Source organism: Coenobita brevimanus, chromosome 13, assembly GCF_032717465.1.
Source record: "Coenobita brevimanus isolate Jiangsu-jjx chromosome 13, ASM3271746v2, whole genome shotgun sequence".
Taxonomy (NCBI): Eukaryota; Metazoa; Arthropoda; class Malacostraca; order Decapoda; family Coenobitidae; genus Coenobita; species Coenobita brevimanus.
Window position 1 is genome coordinate 27058626 of NC_136966.1, and position 22710 is coordinate 27081335.

General features: G+C 41.8%; 1 protein-coding gene across 1 annotated transcript in view; it reads left to right on the forward strand.

The window, feature by feature from the left end:
• Positions 1-22710, forward strand: part of LOC145415228 (adenosine deaminase 2-like) — a 234275-nt gene that overhangs the window by 52209 nt on the left and 159356 nt on the right. Inside the window, exons 4-6 of the mRNA XM_080284566.1 lie at positions 8870-8885; positions 18735-18746; positions 21877-22007. Coding sequence (XP_080140692.1) covers positions 8870-8885; positions 18735-18746; positions 21877-22007 — 159 coding nt within the window. The remainder of the gene's footprint in view (positions 1-8869; positions 8886-18734; positions 18747-21876; positions 22008-22710) is intronic.

A 22710-nucleotide genomic window follows, 5' to 3' on the forward strand; every position in this document is an offset into this window, starting at 1 on the left:
AATTGATGGATGTAAAACTCTTCCTTCCCTTCACGCTAATCCCATTGTGCGAGGTGCTGATCTCTGGGCACACAGAATTTTGGCAGCCACGGTTCAGCCTATAGGCTACACACACAAAAGCATCCTTATCTGGTTAGAGACTAAAAATAGCATCTTTCGTCTATCTTTAGACATATACTAAACCATCCAGACTACAAAACTAACTCCATACTTGCATAAACACAATAAACATCAAAAAATGTAAAAAAATTCATACAAATTATTTTTTTTACTCCCATATATTGATTCTGTTCTGTTACATATTTCTAGTCATTTCAAACCATTTCAGCAATAACGATTTTTTTTTTTTTTAATAAATGTACTAATATTTCTTAGTGTGATGTTTTGCCGTGCACTTGAATCGATTTCACCGGCGTGTTCACAGTCATTTTGCTATTCTCCCCCCTCCCCTTCCCCCTATCGCGGACTTTGATGGATGGTCGTGGAGAGGGCAGACGTGTATTCGTTGATCTCTCCTCTAGCATTCTAGGGTTGCCTCACCGGTATTAGTTTTGTACATACCATCACTAAAGGTGATGTCACTGATTGCATTGCCCAGTTGACCCTTGTGCGGTGTGGTGCGGTGAGGATCTGTCCGTTCTCCCCTTTGGGGCTAAGATGCGAATGAATGTGTTTGAATGGATGAGTAAATGGAGAGTGAGTCGTCCTGTCTCGGCTACCTCCCTTTCCTTGGGGGAAGCAGCCTAGGTATATAGATAGATAGATCACTAAAGGTTAGGTTAGCTAGTTCTAATATTCCTCCCTGTCCTTAGTACAGATATAGTAGGTGTCTATATTTAATTACTGAGATCGCCTTTGCTTACTCACCTCTGGGGTGTACCCCCCACTGATCGCTCTGGGATGTGAGTTACACACAGGCGCGTCCTCCCGAGAGTGGTTTGAGAGGGTAATCACAGACAAGGTGTGTCTTTCCCAGGTCCTTTGTCCCTTGCTCATTTTTCTCTTTCTTCCCACTTCCCCCACGAGGGGGAAGTGGTAAGTATGGCGGACGCCCCTACTGCCTCGCTCCCCTTCAGGGGGGGGGAGGTAGTCCTGACCGACCCCCGATTATCTCACGGACGGACTGCCCCCAGACTGAACTGCCCCAGACTCATACCCGTCTTGACATAAATGTTAAAAACGCCATGTTTGTACAGATTCATGCGGTTGGTTCCACTCCCCTGTCCAGCTTCAATCCCTTCATCATCAAGAAGGTGATTGATGGGTGTGCAGGAGAGGTGGAACAATTGAAAAAACTTGCGAGTGGAGACCTTCTCGTAAAAACTATGAATTCAGCCCAGGTAAAGGATCTGCTTAAACTGAGGAAGTTCCATTGTTATGATGTTCAGACCACGATCCCTCACTCCATGAATTCCTGCAAGGGTGTCATCACCTGCTGGGATCTTGTGGTTATGGAGGAGGAAGAGATCGTACAGGAACTTGCTCAGCAGGATGTTATAGAAGCACGATTCATAACTAGATTCTCGGAAGGCAGGAGGACGAAGACCGCCACTGTTGTCCTAAAGTTCAGCAAAGTTGCTTTACCTTCCAACATGAGAACTGGATACGAAATTCTTAACGTAAGACCATACATCCTGAACCCCCTTCATTGCTTAAAATGACAGATTTATGGGCATCATGAAAAGGCTTGTCGGGCTTCCATCTTCGTGTGTGGCAGGTGTGCGACTGTAGGACATTCTGCTGAACACTGTACATCTGAGACTTAGTGCTGCTTTCACTGCAAGGACGCTCACTCCACTTCCTCAAGGGTTTGTCCCAAGTGGAAGGAGGAGAAAGAGGTCTGCACAGTGAAGGCAACCGAGGGCATTTCCTTTTACGATGCAAGGAAGAAGATGAAGGAGTTGCATGCAACTCCCAAGCCTAATATCTCCTATGCATCGGCGGTTGTGTCCCGTCCCGTGATGTGCACCGTGGAAACGCAGACTGACCTTACATTCGCTTCTCATGCCCCACGCCCTACCTCTCAGTCTAAGCCCCCTGTATGCACCAACTCTCTGACGGACATCCCTGTTGCTACTTCGTACTCTCGGGCTGCCGTGCTCCTTCGCAGTTACTGCAGCAAAAACAAAAGTCTGACAAGTCAGATAAGATTAATTTGACCACCCTCACCAAGCCAGCACGTTCTCATGTCCTTCCCGCTCCTGGTCCAGCTAGGGAGAGAAAGAATAGCTCTTCCTCGGTGGAGTCTGGGAGCCTTGTTATTGACGAGACTATGGAGATCTCTATGAACAAGCACCGGGAAAGGTCCCTCGGTAGCCATTCGCTTGGTCGAGGGGGGCATAAAAAAAATAAGCATACTAGCTCCCAACAGAAATCTTAAACTGCCGCATTCACTGTGTTACAGTGGAATTGTGGGGTCTCAGCAATAAATTACACAATATAGCAATCTTGCTTTCTATACACAGGCCAGACGTTGTTTGTTTACAGGAGACGTGCCTGGAGGATCATCCTGATCCTCCATAGTTCAAACACTATCACGGAGTCGCCACTTACACACACAAATCTCACCCACAAACGGAAGTGATTCTAAATTCTACTCTGGAAGCTGTCGCATGCAGAGTAAAATTTAATAACATGTATCTGTCTATCTGCTCTCTGTACTGTCCTCCACATGGCCCCATTGATAGTGATGCTTTAAATTCACTATTTGAACATCTTCCTGGCAATAAGTTAGTGCTGGGCGATTTTAACGCCCATCACTATCAAAGGGGTAGCTTGAGAATCGATGGTCTTGGGGAGCAAGTAGCTGACCTAATACTACAGTCCAACCTCTTCCTCTGAACGATGGTAAAGCGACTCATGTAGATGATCGTACTGGTAACTTTTCGGCCATTGACTTATCTCTTGCCTCCCCTGGTATACATCACGATTTCTCATGGGACCCTTATGACGACTCCTTGGGAAGTGATCATTTAACCATCTGCCTTTCTTATACACGCGACATCGTTTCGGACCCTCCATCTCCAAAATTTAACTATAAGAAAGCAGATTGGGAATCCTTCTCAAGGATCACCAATTTAGATATATCTGGGGAGACCATAGATGTTAAGGTCGAAAATGTAACGACTTCTATATAACACGCAGCTGAGGCTGCTATTCCCAAGACTTCTACAGTTCATGCGAAGCATAGAGCACATTGATGGACGCCGGATTGCCGACAAGCATTAAGGAAACACAATAGGAGATACAGGATTTTTGATAGTCAGCCCACTGAGAAAAATTTTATTGCATACAAACGGGCATGGGCTAAGGCAAGGAGAATAATAAGAAGGGCCAAACGTGACTCCTGGCGGTCCTTTGTGTCCACGGTGACTCGAACAACACCATTAAGTAAAGTCTGGTCCACCATAAGAATATTAAACAATAAAGGCCCATACTTCCCTGTCACCACCCTGCAGGTGAATAACACCATCTATGAAGAGCCCGTGGAGGTTGCTAACATCCTCGCCAGGAGTTTCTTCCATGTAAGTAGCTCAGCCAATTATGACCAGCGTTTCCAACATCATAAACGCACGGCTGAGCTACAGTTAATAGACTTTGCCACAGAAGAAGTAGACTCCCAGTACAACCAAGAATTTATGCTAGATGAACTGCTCCTTGCCTTTAAATCCTGTAAAGACACCAACCCTGGACCTGACACCATCACGTACAGTATGATCCAGCATCTTAATCAGGACAGCCTGATTAAGATGTTCGCATTGTACAATGAGATTTGGGCGTCTCGAACGTTCCCAAACACATGGCACTTTGCGCACGTCATACCGATACCCAAAGAGGCTGGTCGTCTTATGAATTCCACTTCATTTTGTCCTATTGTATTGACTTCTTGTCTATGTAAGGTCATGGAACGTATGGATAATAAAAGGCTTCTTTTTATTTTAGAGTCGAAGAATTTGTTAAATGATCAACAATGTGGCTTCCGTAAATACAGAAGTACACTAGATCATTTAATGAATTTGGAGCATTGTATTGCAGAGGCATTTGCCAATAAAGAATTCATGATAGAGGTGTTCTTGAACATCCATAAAGCCTATGACATGGCATGGCGACACGGTATACTAATGAAGCTCTATGCTTATGGTTTAAGAGGAAATTTGCCTATTTTTATTTCAAATTTCTTAAAGGACAGGACTTTCTCTGTCAAATTGCCCCGTAACATAACATCGGATATATTTATCCAGGAAAATGGGGTGCCGCAAGGAAGTGTAATTAGTCCCACTTTATTTACTATTATGATCAATGATATTCTGTCATCAGCTCCCATCCCGAGGAATCTTAAATACTCACTCAATGCTGACGATTGTGCAATATGGCACTCTTCCCATAATGCACAATTATCGGCTGGGCGGATTCAAGCAGCCCTTGACTCCGTCCACCAATGGGCCTTGCAGTGGGGATTTAAGTTTTCCGTCCCTAAGTGTGCTGCTGTAGTCTTCACTAATCGTAATGTACCTAATTTGTGCTTAACTATGGATAATCAGGCGGTACCTTTTCAAAATTCCGTAAAGTTTCTGGGAATACATTTTGATCGTCATTTGAACTTCAAAATTCATGTTAATAATTTGATTGCTCGTTGTGATAAACCAGTAAATGTCCTCAAGTACCTAGCGGGTACTACATGGGGTGCCGACAGAAAATCTTTATTAATGGTGTATAAGTCCCTTATTCGATCGAAGCTAGACTATGGTGCACAGGTGTATGGCTCGGCATCATGCCACGCTGAAAGGATTGGGTGTGTTGCAGAATAAATGTTTGCAAATGTGTCTTAGTGCCATCCGGTGTACAAGTGTAGCTTGTATGGAAGTGGAGGCGAATGCGCCTCCCCTCCATATTCGCCGTGACCACCTGGCTTGGTCCTATGGATTTAGAGCATTTAGGAAAAGTAGTATCGGCAATGGGGCCTGTACCTCCCTGCGTCAATACCACCAGCTTATGCGGGGGATGCATCGGCCACTTACCGTTCGCTTCCACTTACTGACTCAGGAGCTTGGTGTGGACCTCAGTGACTGTGACAAGTTGGTGTAAATCAAATATAGCACCTTGGGAGCCACCCGGCTTTACAGTGGATATATCATGGCTCCCAGCACCAAAGGCCAATGCCTCGGAGGCAGAGGTCCACCATTTGTTTCATAACATCATCATTCGTCACTTGGGGTCCCACCAATTGTACATCAACGGCTCCAAGTCGAGTGAATGTGTGGGTGCTAGTGTGTGGTCGACTGAATGTGCCCTCAGGTATCGGTTGCCGACTCATACATCTGTGTTTACCTCCGAACTTTTTGTTATTGATAAAGCCATAGACTATGCTCTAAATTCTCAGCTTGACTCATTTGTTATATTTTCAGACTCGAAATCAGCCCTTCAGGCAATTGCATCTTGTACTACGGACTCGCACGAGATCCAGGGCCGCATTGTTAATAAGTTGCATTCATGCAACAAGTCATTCACGCTGATTTGGGTGCCTGGTCATTGTCGCATCTACGTCAATGAGCAGGCTGACTTACTTGCAAAGCCGGCTGTAGAGCTCGAGGAGACTTGGGACGTTCCTCGTGATCTACGATCGAGTCTCTCTCTCGGAAAGAAATCAATAAATCTTTTGTGCAAGGTCAATGGACCAGACTAAATAATCGAACGAGTAAGCCGTACCTGGGCGACTGGGACTCTGCCAACCGTCCCAGTCGCCTGGAAGAATAAGTGTTGGCTCGTTTGCGGCTCAATGCCACCATCCTAACACGCATGAAACCTTATATGGAAAAACGATTCCCACCGCAAAGTGACATCTGTGATGCGGTGTTATCTATCAGTCATAGCATCCTGCGCTGTCCGTGATTTATTCGTGAAAGGGCTTCACTTATAAATTACTGTGGCGCAGGAGACGTCCCCTTCACCCTTTCCATCATCCAGGGTGATGAGGACATTGTTATGACTGATATATTGATGGCTTTCTTGAGAGAGACCGGACTAATCAGAGTGATGTGACTTGTTTACTATATGGTTATGGTTTCTATGGACTGTAAATATGTATATACTATTATTTAGGGTTGACAGTTGACATATTTGAAATAGTTCCTCCTCTCACTGATCTATTTCTAATATAGATGTCCCTTACATTAAGCCCCGTTCCTCGACTGACAGTCACCGCTGACGAGTGCAAGTGTGCAATATAGAAAGGTATTGGGCACTTGCAGTCGATGGTGGTCTGGTGGGCGAGGTACTTCACTTTTTTGTACAAATTATGTAAAAAGATTATACCATATTGTTCAAGTTGTGCTAATTAGGGCCGACAGCTGACGTATTTGGAAATGTTCCTGACTCGTCTGGTTCCCTTTTATATATTGATGTCCCCTGTATTAGGTTGTGCCTCGACTGACAGTCACCAGGTGATGAGTGCAGGTATGTAACGTAGAAAGGCATTACATATCTGCAGTCGATGGTGTTCTGTTAGTCGAGGTATTTTTACCATTAGTGTAGGTCTAGCTATTTGTCTCTGTAGGGTTTAGTATAGGTTAGCGATTTGTCTGTTAGGTGATTAGTTTTAGGGTCTTTAGATTAGGTTTTTCTTTATAATATAAGGTATAAAAATATAAAACCAAAAAAAAAATAAAAAATAAAAATACAAAACAAATAAAATAAAAATTATTATATATATATGTACCTGTGCATGAAAGTGTGTCTGTATATATGCATGAAAGTGTGTGTATATATATATATATATATATATATATATATATATATATATATATATATATATATATATATATCGGGCCTAAATGACCAGGGGCTTTGGCCCCAATGGTTGATAGGCCAGAAAAAAAAAAAAACTCGCGATTCATTACAAATCACAGAATGGGTTTAGCAAGCTAAAGCTAAAAAGAACATTGCCAGGTGCGTCTGACGATTCCCTACAAGTTGATAAAGAAAAAATATCGATTTTCGAAACCTGAAAAAATGGTCCCGGCGGTGGCCAGGGGAGCCAGTTAATGTCTGAAGGCACGGACATAGGGGAGTTAAATGTCAGATTTAAAAACTGATGTCTCGGATCCAATCTTCGTGGTGAGTGTAATTATACCCTGTATAGTATTTGATGATGGCTGAATCCTCCTTCATGCAGTTCATTTCTTCAATCGTGCTGCCTTGTCACCTTGTGAAATGACTGTTACAGCATTCGAGTAACTGGTGAAGTATTGAATGTAAATATTTTTTCGTGAGTTATGTCTGACATTTTTCTTTAGGTTACAGTGCATCCTCGTCACATGAATTTAAGTTTGGAAATATGTTCATTGTAATCCATAGTATCGGAAGAATCATAAACAATTTGTTCTCAACAATAGGGCTAAACTCATTATCCACACTGTAGACACGGTCGGGCTTTAAGTCACTTTCAACTCTGACCTATGGTGAAGTGACAGGATTAACATTACCCTGTGTGAAAATATTAAACATTAATAATATTCCGTAGTCTCCAAAACGTCCGACGGAGGTATCCAGGCAATAAGAACTCTGTCAGGTAATCAAGTAGATTTCCTTAGCAGCAAATAAACCGTTTTATGTTAGGATTTTTACATACTTAATTCCTACAATAAGTCACTCCATTTGTCATCACATTGCTCAAAAACGACGTTTTATTCAAACACAGTGTTACTATAATAAGTCCCAGACAACAGTAGGTCTTCATAATCTTTTTTCTTAATGAGAGTTGGCTGAACACTCATACACAGAAAAAACAAAACAAAAAAAACAATGGAAGACAGGGCGTGTGTGCTGGGCGGCCCCTCAGCCCTGTCTTCCCCCTGACTATGAAAAAGCTCACCCCCTCCGACCGGGCTTATGTATAGCCAGGCCTCCACTATAGGTGGAGGAAATCTCAAAATGAACGAAGGAACACTTTTCTTGTACCAGTTTTGCATATCAGACTTTCACAGATCAGTATAAATAATAATTATCAATGACTATATGTGTGTGTGTGTGTGTGTGTGTGTATGTGTGTTTAGTAACGGGTATGGGACAGACACATTGGCTATAACCCTGAACTACACTTGATAGCTAGGTATCAATAATCTGTCTTGCGATGGAGAAATGACATCGTGATTTCCAAGAGAGAGAGAGAGAGAGAGAGAGAGAGAGAGCAATAGGCACATAGAGAGACTAGTGAAGAGGAAAATGAAAGAGGTAAATGATGATCTAGGAAGAAAAATGAATGCAAACTACTCTGATAACAGGAAGTTATTCTGGAAAGAGGTGCGTATATGTAGAAGTGAAAGCGGAAAGAAATGTGATGGTGTGGTGGTAGATTATTAACCCATGGGGATGAAGTAAGGACCAGATCGAAGGAATACTCTGAAAGCCTGGTGAATGGGAATAGAGAGAGCAGAGCGGCTGTAAACATAATTATTTTGGGGGTCGTGCAGATAAGGAATGCAGTGCCCGGAGACGTGATCCTCGCACAGGTGAAGTGTGCTGGGAAGCGGCTGAAAAATGGGAAAGTAGCTGGGGTTGATGAGGTGTATGCAGAGACGGTTAAGTGTAGTGGAGAGAGTGGAATTAAATGCTTGGAGAAATGTAGGAAGGCATGGATGAGTGAAACCGTGCCAAAGGAGTGGAAAAAGACTGATTGTACCCATGTACAAAAATAAAGTGAGCCAAGTGACTGCAAAAATTATCGCGGCATAAGTTTACTGAGTGTGGTAGGGCAGGTATATGGAAGAATTAATATAGAGAAAGTAAGAGAGATATCAGAAGTCCTAGTGAGTGATGAACAGGATGGCTTTAGGAGTGGCAGAGGATGTGTGCATCAAATATTTGCAGTGAGACAGCAAAGAAGACTTGTGAGAAGAACCATAAGGTGTTTATGGCATTCACGAATCTGGAAAAAGCTACGACAAAGTGGACAGAGAAGGATTGTGGAAGGTTTTGTGCATGTACGGTGTAGATGGTAAGGTGCTAGGTGCCGTCAAGAGTTTTTATGATGGTAGCAAATCATGTGTAAAGGTTAATGGACATCTAAGTGAAAGGTTCGTGATCGGTGTAGGCGTGCGACAAGGTTGTGTGATATCCACATGGTTGTTCAGTACATATAATGGGGTGATGAGAGAAGTAAAAACACGAGTAATGGAGAGGGGGATGACATTGGTAATGAATGGTGATGGATGGAATATCTCAAATTTGTTGTATGCTAATGATGCAGTACTGCTTGCAAATACCGGACAAGAGCTTGGTAGGCCAGTGCAGAGTTTTGCTAATGTCTGCGACGGTTGTGCCTTGAAAGTAAATGTAGAAAAGAGTAAAGTGATGGTTACTGAGAGAGAAGATGACTCCCAGTGTGATGTTACAGTGAATGGACAGAGACTGGAATAGGTGAGAGAGTTCAAATACATGAGTGCAGTGACAGAAAAGAGAGGAAAATATGCAAAAGAAGTGGAAAGTTGAGTGACACAAGGAAGGAAAGTAGCTGGTGGAATGAAGGCTTGATAAGAAACAGAGGCTTGAGTGTTGCAGCTGCACGAGGCTTACGTGAAGGAGTGTTAGTGCCAACTTTAACATCTGGATGTGAGACTGTGGTGTGGCATGAAAATGAAAAGTCAAGAGTAAGAGCAGTGGAGATGGGGCTGCTGAGGAATCTGTGTGGAGTACAGAGGGTGGATAGCATACAAAATGATGTAATTCGTAACAGATGTGGAGTGAGGAAGTCGGTGGACACAAGAATCGAAGAGAGTGTACTGAGATGATATGGTCATGTGGAGAGAATGGATAAGAATAGAGTGGTGAAAAAGGTATATCTGAGCAAATCTGAAGAAGGGAGGAGGCGAGGTGGGCCAATGAGAAGGTGGAGAGATATGGTGGACGAGTGTGTGAGGAAAAGATGTTTGGATGTCGGTGAGGCTAGTGAACTGATAAGAGATCGAGCTGGCTAGATGAATGTTGTGAGGAGAAGTGCATGATCAGGGATTTGGCATCCCTTTTTAACGTGCCAGCGTCTGGATTGACTCTACATGATACGTTATGTGAAGCTACAGAACGTGGTGAATGTTCTGGGGGTATCCGATAGAGCCAGGATTTCGGGGGCTTGAATAATGAGTGATTTTTTTTTATGCAAATAAGAAGAAGCCAAAGGCTAGGAGCCCGCAAACAATTCCTTCCAAGAAAAAAACAAAAACAATACACAAGTGTGCCAAATTCAAGATCTGTTCATTTCGAGATGCCTGGATACACTGCATTTAAAAGACTGGAGATAGTAGGAAATAGGAAATACAGAGGGAGACAGTTCCTTAGTTGACCTGTTACATAAATGAAGGACTGGGAGTAACGGTTAACTCTTGCATTAGGGAGTTGGACAGAAAAGGGATGAGAGTTTGTTGCTAGACGGGTGCTATGCGCCTGTTGTAGGGGTGAAGGGATGCAAGCAGACAGTTCAGATGAGCAGTGACCATGGAAGTAGTGATAGAAAAGAGATAAAGAGGGAACAGTGCGGCGAGGAGACAGAGGTTGAAGGGAGCCAGTAAAAGGAGGAGAGTTAATGAGATGAAAAGCCTTTGACTCCACTCTATTGAGAAGAGCTGTATGTGGGGAGCCTCCCCACACATGAGAGTTGTATTCTACACAGGGGCGAATAAAACCTGTGTATAAAGTCAACAACAGTGCAGCGGTAAAGATGGTACGGACTCGGCTTAGCACACCCAATCTCTTGGAAGCAGATTTTACAAGAGATGTAATATGGTCTTTCCCAGCTAAATTCCGAGTGAATGAAACCCCAAGCATGTTCACGGATGATGCAGGCTTGAGATGGATATTATTAACCATTAGTGGGAACTCCTGTGGAAGATTTAGTCGGGTTGATAGGTGTAAAAACTGAGTCTTTGATGCATTAAAAACAACCAGATTATTTTTACCCCAGTCAGAGATATGAACCAAGTCAGACATCAAGTGTGCCATAGCCTCATCCCTTGTTTGTTGAAGTAACTGCTGGGATGGACGTTGCAGGAACCGAATGGAAAGGTGAAGGGTGGAATCATCAGCGTACAAGTGGATAGGGTTAGATGTACAGCTTAGAAGATCATTGATGAATAAAAGGAAGAGAGTTGGTAATAGGACAGAACCCTGCGGAACACCACTGTTGATAAATCTAGAAGAACGATGGTCGTCTACAACAGCGACTATAGAACGACCAGAAAGGAACTGTTGATAAAGGCACAGATAGAAGGATAGAAACCGTAAGAGGGCAGTATGGAAATTAAAGATTTATGCCAGACTCGATCGAAAGCCTTTCAGATGTCAAGTGCAATGGCGAAGCTTTTGCCAAAGTCCCGAAAGGAGGATGACCAGGAGTCTGACAGGTAGGCGAGAAGATTGCCAGTGGAGCGTCCCTGTTGGAACCCATACTGACGATCAGAAAGAAGGTTGTGATAGGAAAGATGCTTTAAAAGTTTTCTGTTTAGAACAGACTCGAAAACTTTTAAGACACAGGATGTTAAAGCAATTGGATGATAGGTAGAGGGTTGGAAATGGTCACCCTTCTTTGGGACTGGCTGAATAAGAGCAAACTTCCAGCAAGAAGGAAAGGTACAAGTTGAAAGACAAAGGCAAAAGAGTTTACCTACACAAGGTGTATGCACAGAAGCACAGTTCTTGAGGACAACAGGAGGGATCCCATCAGGCCCATATGCCTTGTTAGTATTGAGGCCAGTGATGGCAGAAAATATATCAGCTAAAGAAATTTTAATGTAAGCCATGATTAAGTCAGAGGGAGGAAGTGATGAAGGAACATCACCGGAATCGTATAAGGTAGAATTGGAGGAGAAAGTCTGAGCGAAGAGATCTGCTTTATTAGTAGAAGAAATAACTACAAAGCCATCAGAGTAGAAAAGAGGAGGGAAGGATGATGAGGTAAAGTTGTTAGAAAGGTTTTTGGCAAGATGCCGGAAGGAGCAGGAAGAATTCAAGTTGGAGAGTTGAGAGCATTTAGTATGGATGAAATTGTATTTAGCAGAGCGAAGAACAGACTTAGCATGATTGCAGGCAGAAACATAAAAAAGATGTGATTCAGGGGTGGGTTGGCTCTGGTACCTTTTATAGGCCCTCTCCTTGTTGCAGACAGCATTAGAACAAGCGCGATTAAACCAAGGCTTTAATGCATTAGTCAGAGGATATGAGAAGGGAATATATGATTCCATGCCCGAGAGAATAACCTCCATAATGTGCAAGGAACACCCGGATGGCTCCCGGCCATGGAAGCAATAATTATTCCAGGGAAAATCAAAGAACTACTACATGAGTCCCTCCCAATCCACAGCTCCGAAGTGCCATAGTTGACGTTTCTTTGGAGGGTCCGCAGGCTGTACCGGAGCAATAGGACAGGTTAAGGTAATAAGGTAGTGATCAGAGGAACCCAGTGGAGACAACAGATTTACAGCGTAAGCAGAAGGATTAGTTGTATGGAAGAGGTCAAGTTTGTTGGAGTTCTCTCTAAGATGGTCAGGGATATGGGTAGGGTGCTGTATAAGCTGCTCTAGGTCATTAAGGATAGAAAAGATGTAGGTTTGTTCACCAGGTGGATTAATGAAAGGAGAGGAGAGCCAAAGGTGGTGGTGAACATTGAAATCTCCTAGAATGGAGATTTCAGAGAAAGGAGAAATGGATGGAATGTGTTTCATCGTCGAAGTAAGACAGTCTAAGAATTTTTGATAGTGAATAGAATTAGGGGGATAAATAAACAGCGCAGATATAATCAGAGAATGACAGGAAAGCTGAAGCCAGAGAGTAGATAATTCAGAAGAATCAATTTCAGGAACAAGAGAGCCAGTTAAGTCGTTGCGTACAAATGGAAGTTTGACCCATTTTATTGGGCAAATTTGTGCTGTCTGGACATTGCTACTCCTCAACCTGCCCTAGGGTGAGAAAGGAGGTCCGGATGACGATGATGAATGTTAGGTTTTATATACCTGCATATATACTGTGTATATATATATATATATATATATATATATATATATATATATATATATATATATATATATATATATATATATATATATAATGCACTGATATGAATCGTGATAGTACGAAAAGAAGGCTGTTTCGACATATTTAATATTTTTATTACTACTACTACTACTACTACTACTATTATTATTATTATTATTATTATTATTATTTTACGACGTTATTTATCTCACATTGTTGTCCAATCTACACAGGTTTATATTCAACTTACAGAAGATCTATAAATAAATGGTAAAATGAAGGGATATCAACTATTTCAGTTACATAAATCTCTCCGAAACTTTACAAGTTGATATCGAGTTAACGACTGTAATATTAACCCTTTTGCGGATGACAGTTGTTGCACATAAAATAACCGCATGTTACCGATGACCGTGTTCTCATTCGAACAATTCAACCGCTCATTGCCCGACGGGACAGAAAAACACTGCTCGCCTGAGCTCCCTGTGTACGACTATTCCCCCTCCACTTGCCAGTGTGGACACGCTTGCCCACTCTCACATTGTCTTAGTTACGTAGGTGCAATGTGCTAATGCGGAACACCTCTCAAGCTCAGTTTGTCTCCATTTACGGTAGTTATAAGTATTATGTTGCAAAATTTGTAACTTTACAGTATTAAATGAATGTGCAGTGGTTTTAGCATTGAGTATGCAGTGGGTATTCTTGTAGCATTATGGAATAAAATAAGACAATGATAGATAAGTTAGAACTCTTAGCCATGGAAATGGTGGTCAGTACCAGGTTGAGGAGCAAGCTTACTGATACGGGAAAGGTCCGGCCTTCTTTTTATTATGCCTTCTAAATGCCGGGCCCGATTTGATGAAGTTGCCAGTGCACTATCAAGCTTTGAGGGTGATGATCAGTGAGTGAAGAAGAAAGAGTTGCCAAGTGTTAGTGTGAAGGGTTCACTTGCCTCCCACGGACGAAAATGTACCGCCTGTGTTCTTGTGACCCCCACTAAAATGCAAAGGCCTCTGAAGGATAGTGGTGGTGAGTTTGAAGCAGAGAGTATGATTCATGGCTGTGATGATGCCAGTGACGTGCCGGATGAAAGTGGTGAGGTATCCTTCGTGAGAATAGAAACTCCACGTGTGCTGCATACTCATGGACCTTTGAGGCGCGCTCTCAGTGGCACCAGCAATCGTCGCACTACCCACTGCCCAGTGTAAACGTGCTCATATTCCACGGCATAAGAACTCGACATATTCACTTTCGGTAGCGCCCACTCCACCTCCACCAGCATCCACCTCCCCTCTACCAGCATCCACCTTCCCTCTACCAGCATCCACCTTCCCTCTCCTAGCATTTACAAAGTCCCCACCATCATTTTCATTTTCTACAACATTCTGGACTGACAATCCCAGATCACTACATCTCCATCCTGGGATGAAGATCCACATCCTTAATTCCCACATGGAATTTTCCATTTTTTGTTACCTATGGATACTGGAATACCTTTCAAATGAATCAAACATGTGTACAAGCCAGGAGATTTGGGGGAACAAGCGGCTAGAGTGAAAATGGCTTTCAGTACCAGCCGCAAACATGGCCAAATTTCTGGGCCTCACTTTCCTCACAGGAACTGTGGGGTTCTTATGTATGTGAATGGAATGGACCTTGTGGAAACTATGGAACGTTACCATTTCAACTAGCACAGGAATTCTCAACCTGGGGCTCACGAACCCCAAGGTGTTCACAGGAGAATTTCAAGGGGGTACTTAGATGGATGATGAAAATGTAGTAAAATATTCAGAGAGAGAGAGAGAGAGAGAGAGAGAGAGAGAAATCTGAGTGAGGATGGGGGGTACTTTCTCATTACAGTCTGCAAACTGTAACTGAGGCACGTCTGCTGATGTTTTTGTTTACCTGCATGAGGTATGTTCACAACATTTCCAACAGTGTGCTGGTATTTTTGATAATAAGATGATATGTATGCTAGTTGTCTTTTTTCAATGTGGTAATGATTATCATCAGGTAACGATGTTATAGAATTTTGGAAACTCGTGTTTATGACTGTGGTCGTATGTGTCACTACTCAGCAGCAAATCTTAAATTTTACTAGTGCTGGAGGAGGTATGCACTCCCCGCGGCTTTCTAGTTACTGCTTATTCTTTTGACAGTGGATGTATTATGACCGCGTGAAGTTGTTTTCTAATGTCATCTTACGATGGTAGTGATAATATGACTGCCTGATGGTATTTTTATTGTTTGATCTTTTGTTATTATGGCTGTTTGAAATTGTTCCAACTATGTGATGAATGCCTGAAGTTGTTTGTACTGTGTAATCTTACGGCGGTGTTGATAAAATGATTCAGTGATGTTCTGGCTGGTCTTATGACATTATGACTGTCTGGACGTGTTTCTACTGTGGGATCTTGCGACGGTGATAATAAGTGCCTGACAGTGTTTTTATTGTGTAATATTATGACGGTGGCGATTCATAACTGCGTGTCAGTGTCAATGGCTTATGTATGACTTTTGATATATGAGTATACTTAAATTATAATTTCAGATACCGTTATAGCCCCAATAGCAAAGAAACAACAATATGATGAAAGCGACGTTTAGTATGGATTCACCACAATTGTCAAAAAAAGGTGTGAATTTCCACAGTGTGCTACATACTTCAAAGATATTTTCCTAGAGTGCATGAAATCAGTCTCAAGCGATATCTGAATAGTTGTCATACTAATATGAAAAGTAAGAATGTTGTCTTTCTCAAGTAAAAGGAAGAGGGACTGAAGCGAACACGCTCTGAGTGTTCGGTACAGTTCAGTCAACAAAATGAATCTGGGTTACGTGCGTCATACATGGTATCACTGAAAATGGCACAAGATAAAAAATCACAACACTGCAGCAAAGTTGATCGTCTCATTCTGTAAGAACTAGTCCGCTGTGTTACTGGATGTGATGCTGAGTAGAGGTACACATCAGTATCCTTCTCAAAATATGCTGTTCATCTACGAGTATTAGATATGTATGAGGATATCGAGCAACAAGTGACTGTTGAAGTAAAAAGGGCATCCTTATGCAATGCAGCAGTTTAGCTTGATAGAGTCGACTGACGTGCTGCTTGTTCCTACCTCCTGGTGTTTTTATGATACATCAATGTGGAGATATCAAAGAGAAATTTTCCTTCCATGCTTTGGAGTCGACTACAAGTGATGAAGACATTATCAGTGATCTCATATTATTTTTTTAGAAACTGAAGGACTTTTTTTGGGATAATATATGTGCGTGCACAACTGACGGAAAATCAGCAATGCTTGGCCGTTGATCATGATTTCTAGGAAGAGTGAATGAGGCTAGTCCTGAAGAAAGACACCCTCATTGTATGCTTCACAGTTCTGCTCTGTCATCTAAACCTCTCCCACCAAAGTTATAACTAGTATTTGATGATGATGTGCACAAGGTAAGTACCTTAAAATAAAATACCTTAAATACGTGACTCTTCCTTCTACTGTGCCAAGAGTTGGAACATATGAAGTGTTACTCATTCACACCGAGACTCGCTGGCTGTCACTGGGGAATGTGGTATTAAAAGTAGTGTCACTGAAGGAGGAGCTTTCCGAATTCTTCAAAAACAACAAGACAAAGCTACCTGATTTCACTAATAAATGTCAGACAACCAGTGGCTACAGAAGCTGGCCTACTTGAAGGATATATTCTTTACTTCTAAACTACTTAAGTTAATCCCTCCAAGGCCGTTATACCACAGTGATCGATTTCATGGGCAAACTAAGATCATTCAGCATGAAGCTGGAACTGTGGCAACGGAACGTCAAAAATTAAAAGCTTAGCAAAGGCACTGGAAAACTAAAATTGGTGCACCTTGTGTAAACATACCTTTCTTCCTTGCAGATGGAGTTGCATTTTATTTCCCATAACCGAGGGAGCTGGAATCAAAATTGTTTAGTAACACCTTCATTTTTACTGTGGGCCTTCTCCCAATAACAAGCAAGAAGAATTCCTACCGTTTCTGAAAGACTTTGTTGCAAAAGATGCATTTGAAACACTTCCCCTGACCAAGTTATGGCCTAAAATGAATGATCTGTAGTTGATGTTGCTGCGAAGTCTTTGCTGATGTTCTCTAGTACTTACCTGTGAGAGCAAGGATGAACATGACAATTTAACACAATAGTCGGTATAGTACCATTCTACACAGAATTAGTGCTAATGTTTATTTTCTTCATAAGATAACAAGTTTCACTCTTGTGTAGTATTTTCGTACATAGACTATGATGCTAATGCTTAACTTCTTAAGAGTCATTACACTTTCAACCACTGGATAATATCCATTGTAGTTCCACTGTGTATTTAATTAGTCTTAATATATTTCCATTTTATATTCAGTATCAGATTACTGGGATTATAGGTCGATGATCTGATAAATCAGGGGTACTTGGTGCGATAAAGGTTTAGAACCCCTGAACTAGTGTATGCCACATACCAGATACTTCGCCATCAAACACTGTTTCCATTAACTAAAAAACAACAGTGACAGGCTGGTCACGATACGAACTGTGATTGATTTATTAGCAACAAGTCCCGGGAGGTGTATGTGCCAGAGAGGGGGGGTCTCCATTCATGAGGAAGGAATGCCGTGGAATGGACCTGTGAGTTTCAGGGCCTAGCACTGGGTGATGATTATCATTGCAACTGCGGCATGAACAGGCTACATATTCAGTTTTGAAGTTTACGCTGGCGTAGCGACGAACACACGAGACACGACCATATTTCTCCAAGGCAACCGTGTATAAATGGAAATTTTCTATAATTCTGTTAATCTTGCAGAAAGCCATCACAGCAAGTAGTTTCGGTGTTACCTTGATATATGATGTTTTTCTCTAAAACAATTGGTCAAAACCTTGGCTGGCTCGCAGTCCTTCCACCAGGCTTTGTTAAAATAGGACAGAAACTGATTTACATTGTGTACACACACACACACACACACACACACACACACACACACACACACACACACACACACACACACACACACACACACACACACCAATAAAACGCAATTCCCATTCCTGCATCTTCAGCACAGTTAAAAAAAAAAATAGTAAATAAAGTAGGCCTCCACCATTGAGACATAAGCATGCAGTCTCCTTGCAGCCTATCCTCAAAACTGCATTCTTTACCAAGGACTTTATAACAATAACCACAAAAGATGAATCTCACGATTCATGTGCGATTTGTACTGTCCTTCTTTTTTTATCTTAGCGATTTTTTTAGCACTTTTTTTTCCATCAATATAAATCTCCTTTGCAGTTCCGCGAAGTAGTGGAAATATAGTTAGTCCAATATGCCTTAAAAAAATATTATTGACACTGTATAATACATCCCTTGACCTGAAGAGTCTTAACTGAGTATCAAAGCTATGCACTGAGTTTCATCCCTCTATTTCAAATAATGTTTTAGAAAAGTGTATGAAAAAAAAGTCCAGTGTTCTCATCATTATCGTTATCATCGTCATTATCATCATCACCATCATCATTAAATCATTTATTTCCAGTTATTATCCATGAAAAAAGTAAGACCAGGAAACAGGAAAACAGAGAGAGAGAGAGAGAGAGAGAGAGAGAGAACAAAATTTGAAGAAATATCCTTTAAATATCCAAAAAATGGTCAAACCTTTATTGGCTTCTCATTTTAGGCCTTGAAATTTTCAGCCTGTTAACTATGTGTCTGTCTGTAACCAGAAGTCTTAGTCACGGAAGGGGTGGCTACAAAGTTAGGGATCTTCCCCTCCAACACACACCATCTTCCCCTCCAACACACACCACCCTCATTCATTTACTCCGCCACCCCATCCCTCCTCCTCCCCCTACATCTTGGCCTTAGGGTTTCCCTGTCTATTTCATTCACATAAACTCTTCTCCATTATTTTCACATGGCTAAACCATTTCAAGGTAATTCTCATATCAGTTTACAGCACATCTGCTTCAACACACAAAGCTCCTTAACTTCCTTACTTGCCTGCTTCATACAACTCCACATCCCCTCTCTAAGATATCTTATTTCCAAGCCTCTCTCTCTCTCTCTCTCTCTCTCTCTCTCTCTCTCTCTCTCTCTTTTCAACTGTGACCTTCTATCAGGGTTGAAGCTTCACTTCCATTAGATATGGGATCGTAATTCTGTCGTGCAACATCTTCATTACTTCCATGCTCATTATCTCTTATCACTGCCATCTGCGTGTCTGCAACATTACTCGCATTTCTCTGTAATACTCTCTTGTACTTCATGCTCTAAACTTGTATCCTGTTTTATAAGACTACCTAAATATTTGAAGGCACTCAGGTTTTCCCTGCCCTGACCATTCAGCCTCACTATGCACCCAGCAACTTCATTCCTCTTTAAGACCTTAACTTTTATATTTTTCTGTTTGTATACCGATGCCAAAATTATTTGGCGACAGTCCTATACTAACATTGTACTCTGGCCTCCATATTTCTCATTCCTTCCCAAATGACGGACAGTATCCAGCATTTTCATACCCTTTTGTTGAGTGTTTCACAATACAGTCCCATGATATGCATTATATAACACTTTCAATTGCCTAAGCCGGCAAAGAAGGGAAGGTGAATTTTCTTCATGGCTGTACATTGGCTTTCCAGTCTTGTTTTTGTCCACACTTTCAAACACCAAATCATGTAATTTCCACTCATCTTCCGTTTTACTGAATATTATCTGGTGGTGGCAACCATCATCCTCATACCTTGATGAAGTGCTGCCTACTTTTTCCATCACCTTTATCATTCCTTTTCTCTGTCTACCCTCTTCTCTTCCATTTCTCCCGTCTTTCCTCTCAATTTTTTTACACATTCTAATGCAAATGGCTCTGCATGGAGCGACAAATCTAATGGTTAACCCAGGAAACCATTTACAATACTGGGTGGTAACTATATAACCAAATTACGGGATGATTTGGAGCCCATTATGGTGCCCATGTTAACTTCATGGAGAGAAGCGCCCATCCGGGAACCTAACCTCAACCTTCTTCCTCCCACTTCTTTGCGACAGAGCGCTTTCTAACGCAAAGGAACATTGTTCATTGCACGGGACTGCCTTGCAGGGGTGCTTGTTTGCCTGTGGTTGATGGGTCTGCTCGGCCAGACAGACCTGGATTACTAAACAACAGCAGCAATAGAGTAGTATCCTATAATCAAGGCAGCACAGGCAATTTCCAAACTCTGCCTTCTCTCATAAGGGATAATCTAGCATCCACTGCGCTACCAAATGTTTCTTGTATAATTCCATCCATTCGCAGGTCAGCCCCCATTTTGTTATGCACTTAACCAAACTGATGTTGACAGGTGCGGTCCTTCACCAGCATGACACTTCGATGACGTCGACCAAATGGGTGGTAGAGGAACTGACCTACTGGCCAGACCTCTACATGTGCTGTACTCAACAGGGCAAACTCAGGCTTCGGTAAACACTCATGTCACAGTCTTACTGGCCTAGTTGGAGTTAATGCAGAATTCAGGTGATATCTGTGCCAAAGAATACTGGACTGATATTCTAATCTTAAACACACACACACACACACACACACACACACACACACATGGGAATAACACTTCGTACGCGAATGTATTTGCACACTTAACACCTTCATTTGAAATGGAAGAATTATTTGGACAAACTTTCAAGATGGCCGATATATATATATATATATATATATATATATCGCAGTGGCGCGACTTCTTCATGAAAGGTAAGCTGTACTAATTTCCAATGTTATATTTAGGGCTTCTGCAGTATCTCTCTCCCTTAGGACCAGTGAGCAACCTTGCACCAACCCATTATTTTCGCACCAGTGCAGGGAAGGATTGGAGTTCAAAAGCACGTCGAAATTTACGTCATTGGTGATGTTGTATGAAGAAAATTTGGGTACGTCTTTTCTGAAACCTGGAGAGTGAGAGCTTGACATAAGGAAGGCAATGGTGTTCATCCACACAAACGCCATTTCTCAAGTAATCTTCATCCCAACCACACATGAACACCGGAAAGTGAATTTAACCTGACAAACTAACGAAACTTAAGATTTTACAAATACACTCGTACTTATTTTGGTCACGAAACAGGGGCTAACATACTATTAATCAATATATTATCAGACTTCAAGTTCCGGAGTTTTTAGAGCATTGTTGCAAAAGTCCTGAATTTTCGTTGTTTAAATTCATTATTTTTGCTTTTCAAAATCGCACTCTATCATATACCCATACTATGTCATTCTACCCTGATTATCCCACCAGCATCACGTACATACACTTCTTTACGTAAAATTTTGCTGAACTCACAAGTCAAATGTCCATGCAATGTGGCCGCATTAGTAAAGGTACTTCTCTAACTAATAATGATAATTCTTAATGCATGTTTTAATGACAAAATACGTTTGCTGTTTTTTACCACTGCTCAGTAATACAAAATGTAAGCTAACTGCATCAAATAGTTACAAATGTTCCGTATGACTGTCAAAAGCTGGGTAGGTATGTTACAAATTTAAAAAAAAGAAAGTAAAAGAAGTATCGTCAGACTAACCAGAGAAAATTAACCTATACTTTCATTTGGTCATAATTCGATCTATCTATCGGTTAAAAGTCATATATCTTTATTTTGGGTAGGTGGCCACAAACAAAATGTCTACAAACCTCAGTGTTTTCGTGCATCTCAGTGTCTTCTCCAAATGACATCACTCTCCAACTGACATCACCCTCCATTTGATATCCTCCAACTGACAGCACCCCCCAACTGACAGCACCCTCCATCTCACAGCACCCTCCAACTGACAGCACCATCTCATTCTAGGTTCTTCGAGCATCCGGACCAGTCATGCTCATGGCGGCTGGTGAGGGAAGTAAGGGCCTCGTACCCTTCAGCTAAGGAGTTTGATGCTTTCCTGTACGGTCACCTATCGCTATTCACTGACGATCCTGAAGGTTAGCAACTACCAGGATATATATATATATATATATATATATATATATATATATATATATATATATATATATATATATATATATATATATAATTTAATCTAATAACCTGTTTAGATAGGTAGATAGACATAGAGAGAGAGAGAGAGAGAGAGAGAGAGAGACAGACAGACAGACAGAGACAGATCATGTATGTATGTATTCATATATGTATATGTATGATTCTTTATCTCTTTTCTATCGCTACTTTAATGGTCACTGCTCCTCTGAACTGTCTGCTTGCATTCCTCCACCTCTACGACAGGCGCGTAGCACCCGTCTGGCAGCAGACTCTCATCCCTTTTCTGTCCAACTCTCTAATGCAAGAGTTAACCGTTACTCCCAGTCTTTCATTTATGCAACAGGTCAACTCTGGAACTGTCTCCCTCTGTCTGTATTTCCTGCTGCCTATGATCTCCAGTCTTTCAAACGCAGTGTGTCCAGGCATCTCAAAATGATCGGATCTTGAATTTGGCTCTCTATTGTATTTTGTTTTTCTCTTGGAGGGAACTGTTACTGCGGGCTCATGGCCTTTGGTTCCTTCTTCCTTGCATTAAAAAAAAAAAAAATTGATTGGTAGCTTGGAGTGACATGCTTACACAAAATGACGATCGCTTCCGTCGTAAGTCAGATGCGTTTTTGCAGGAAGAACAATGAAAGCAATGAA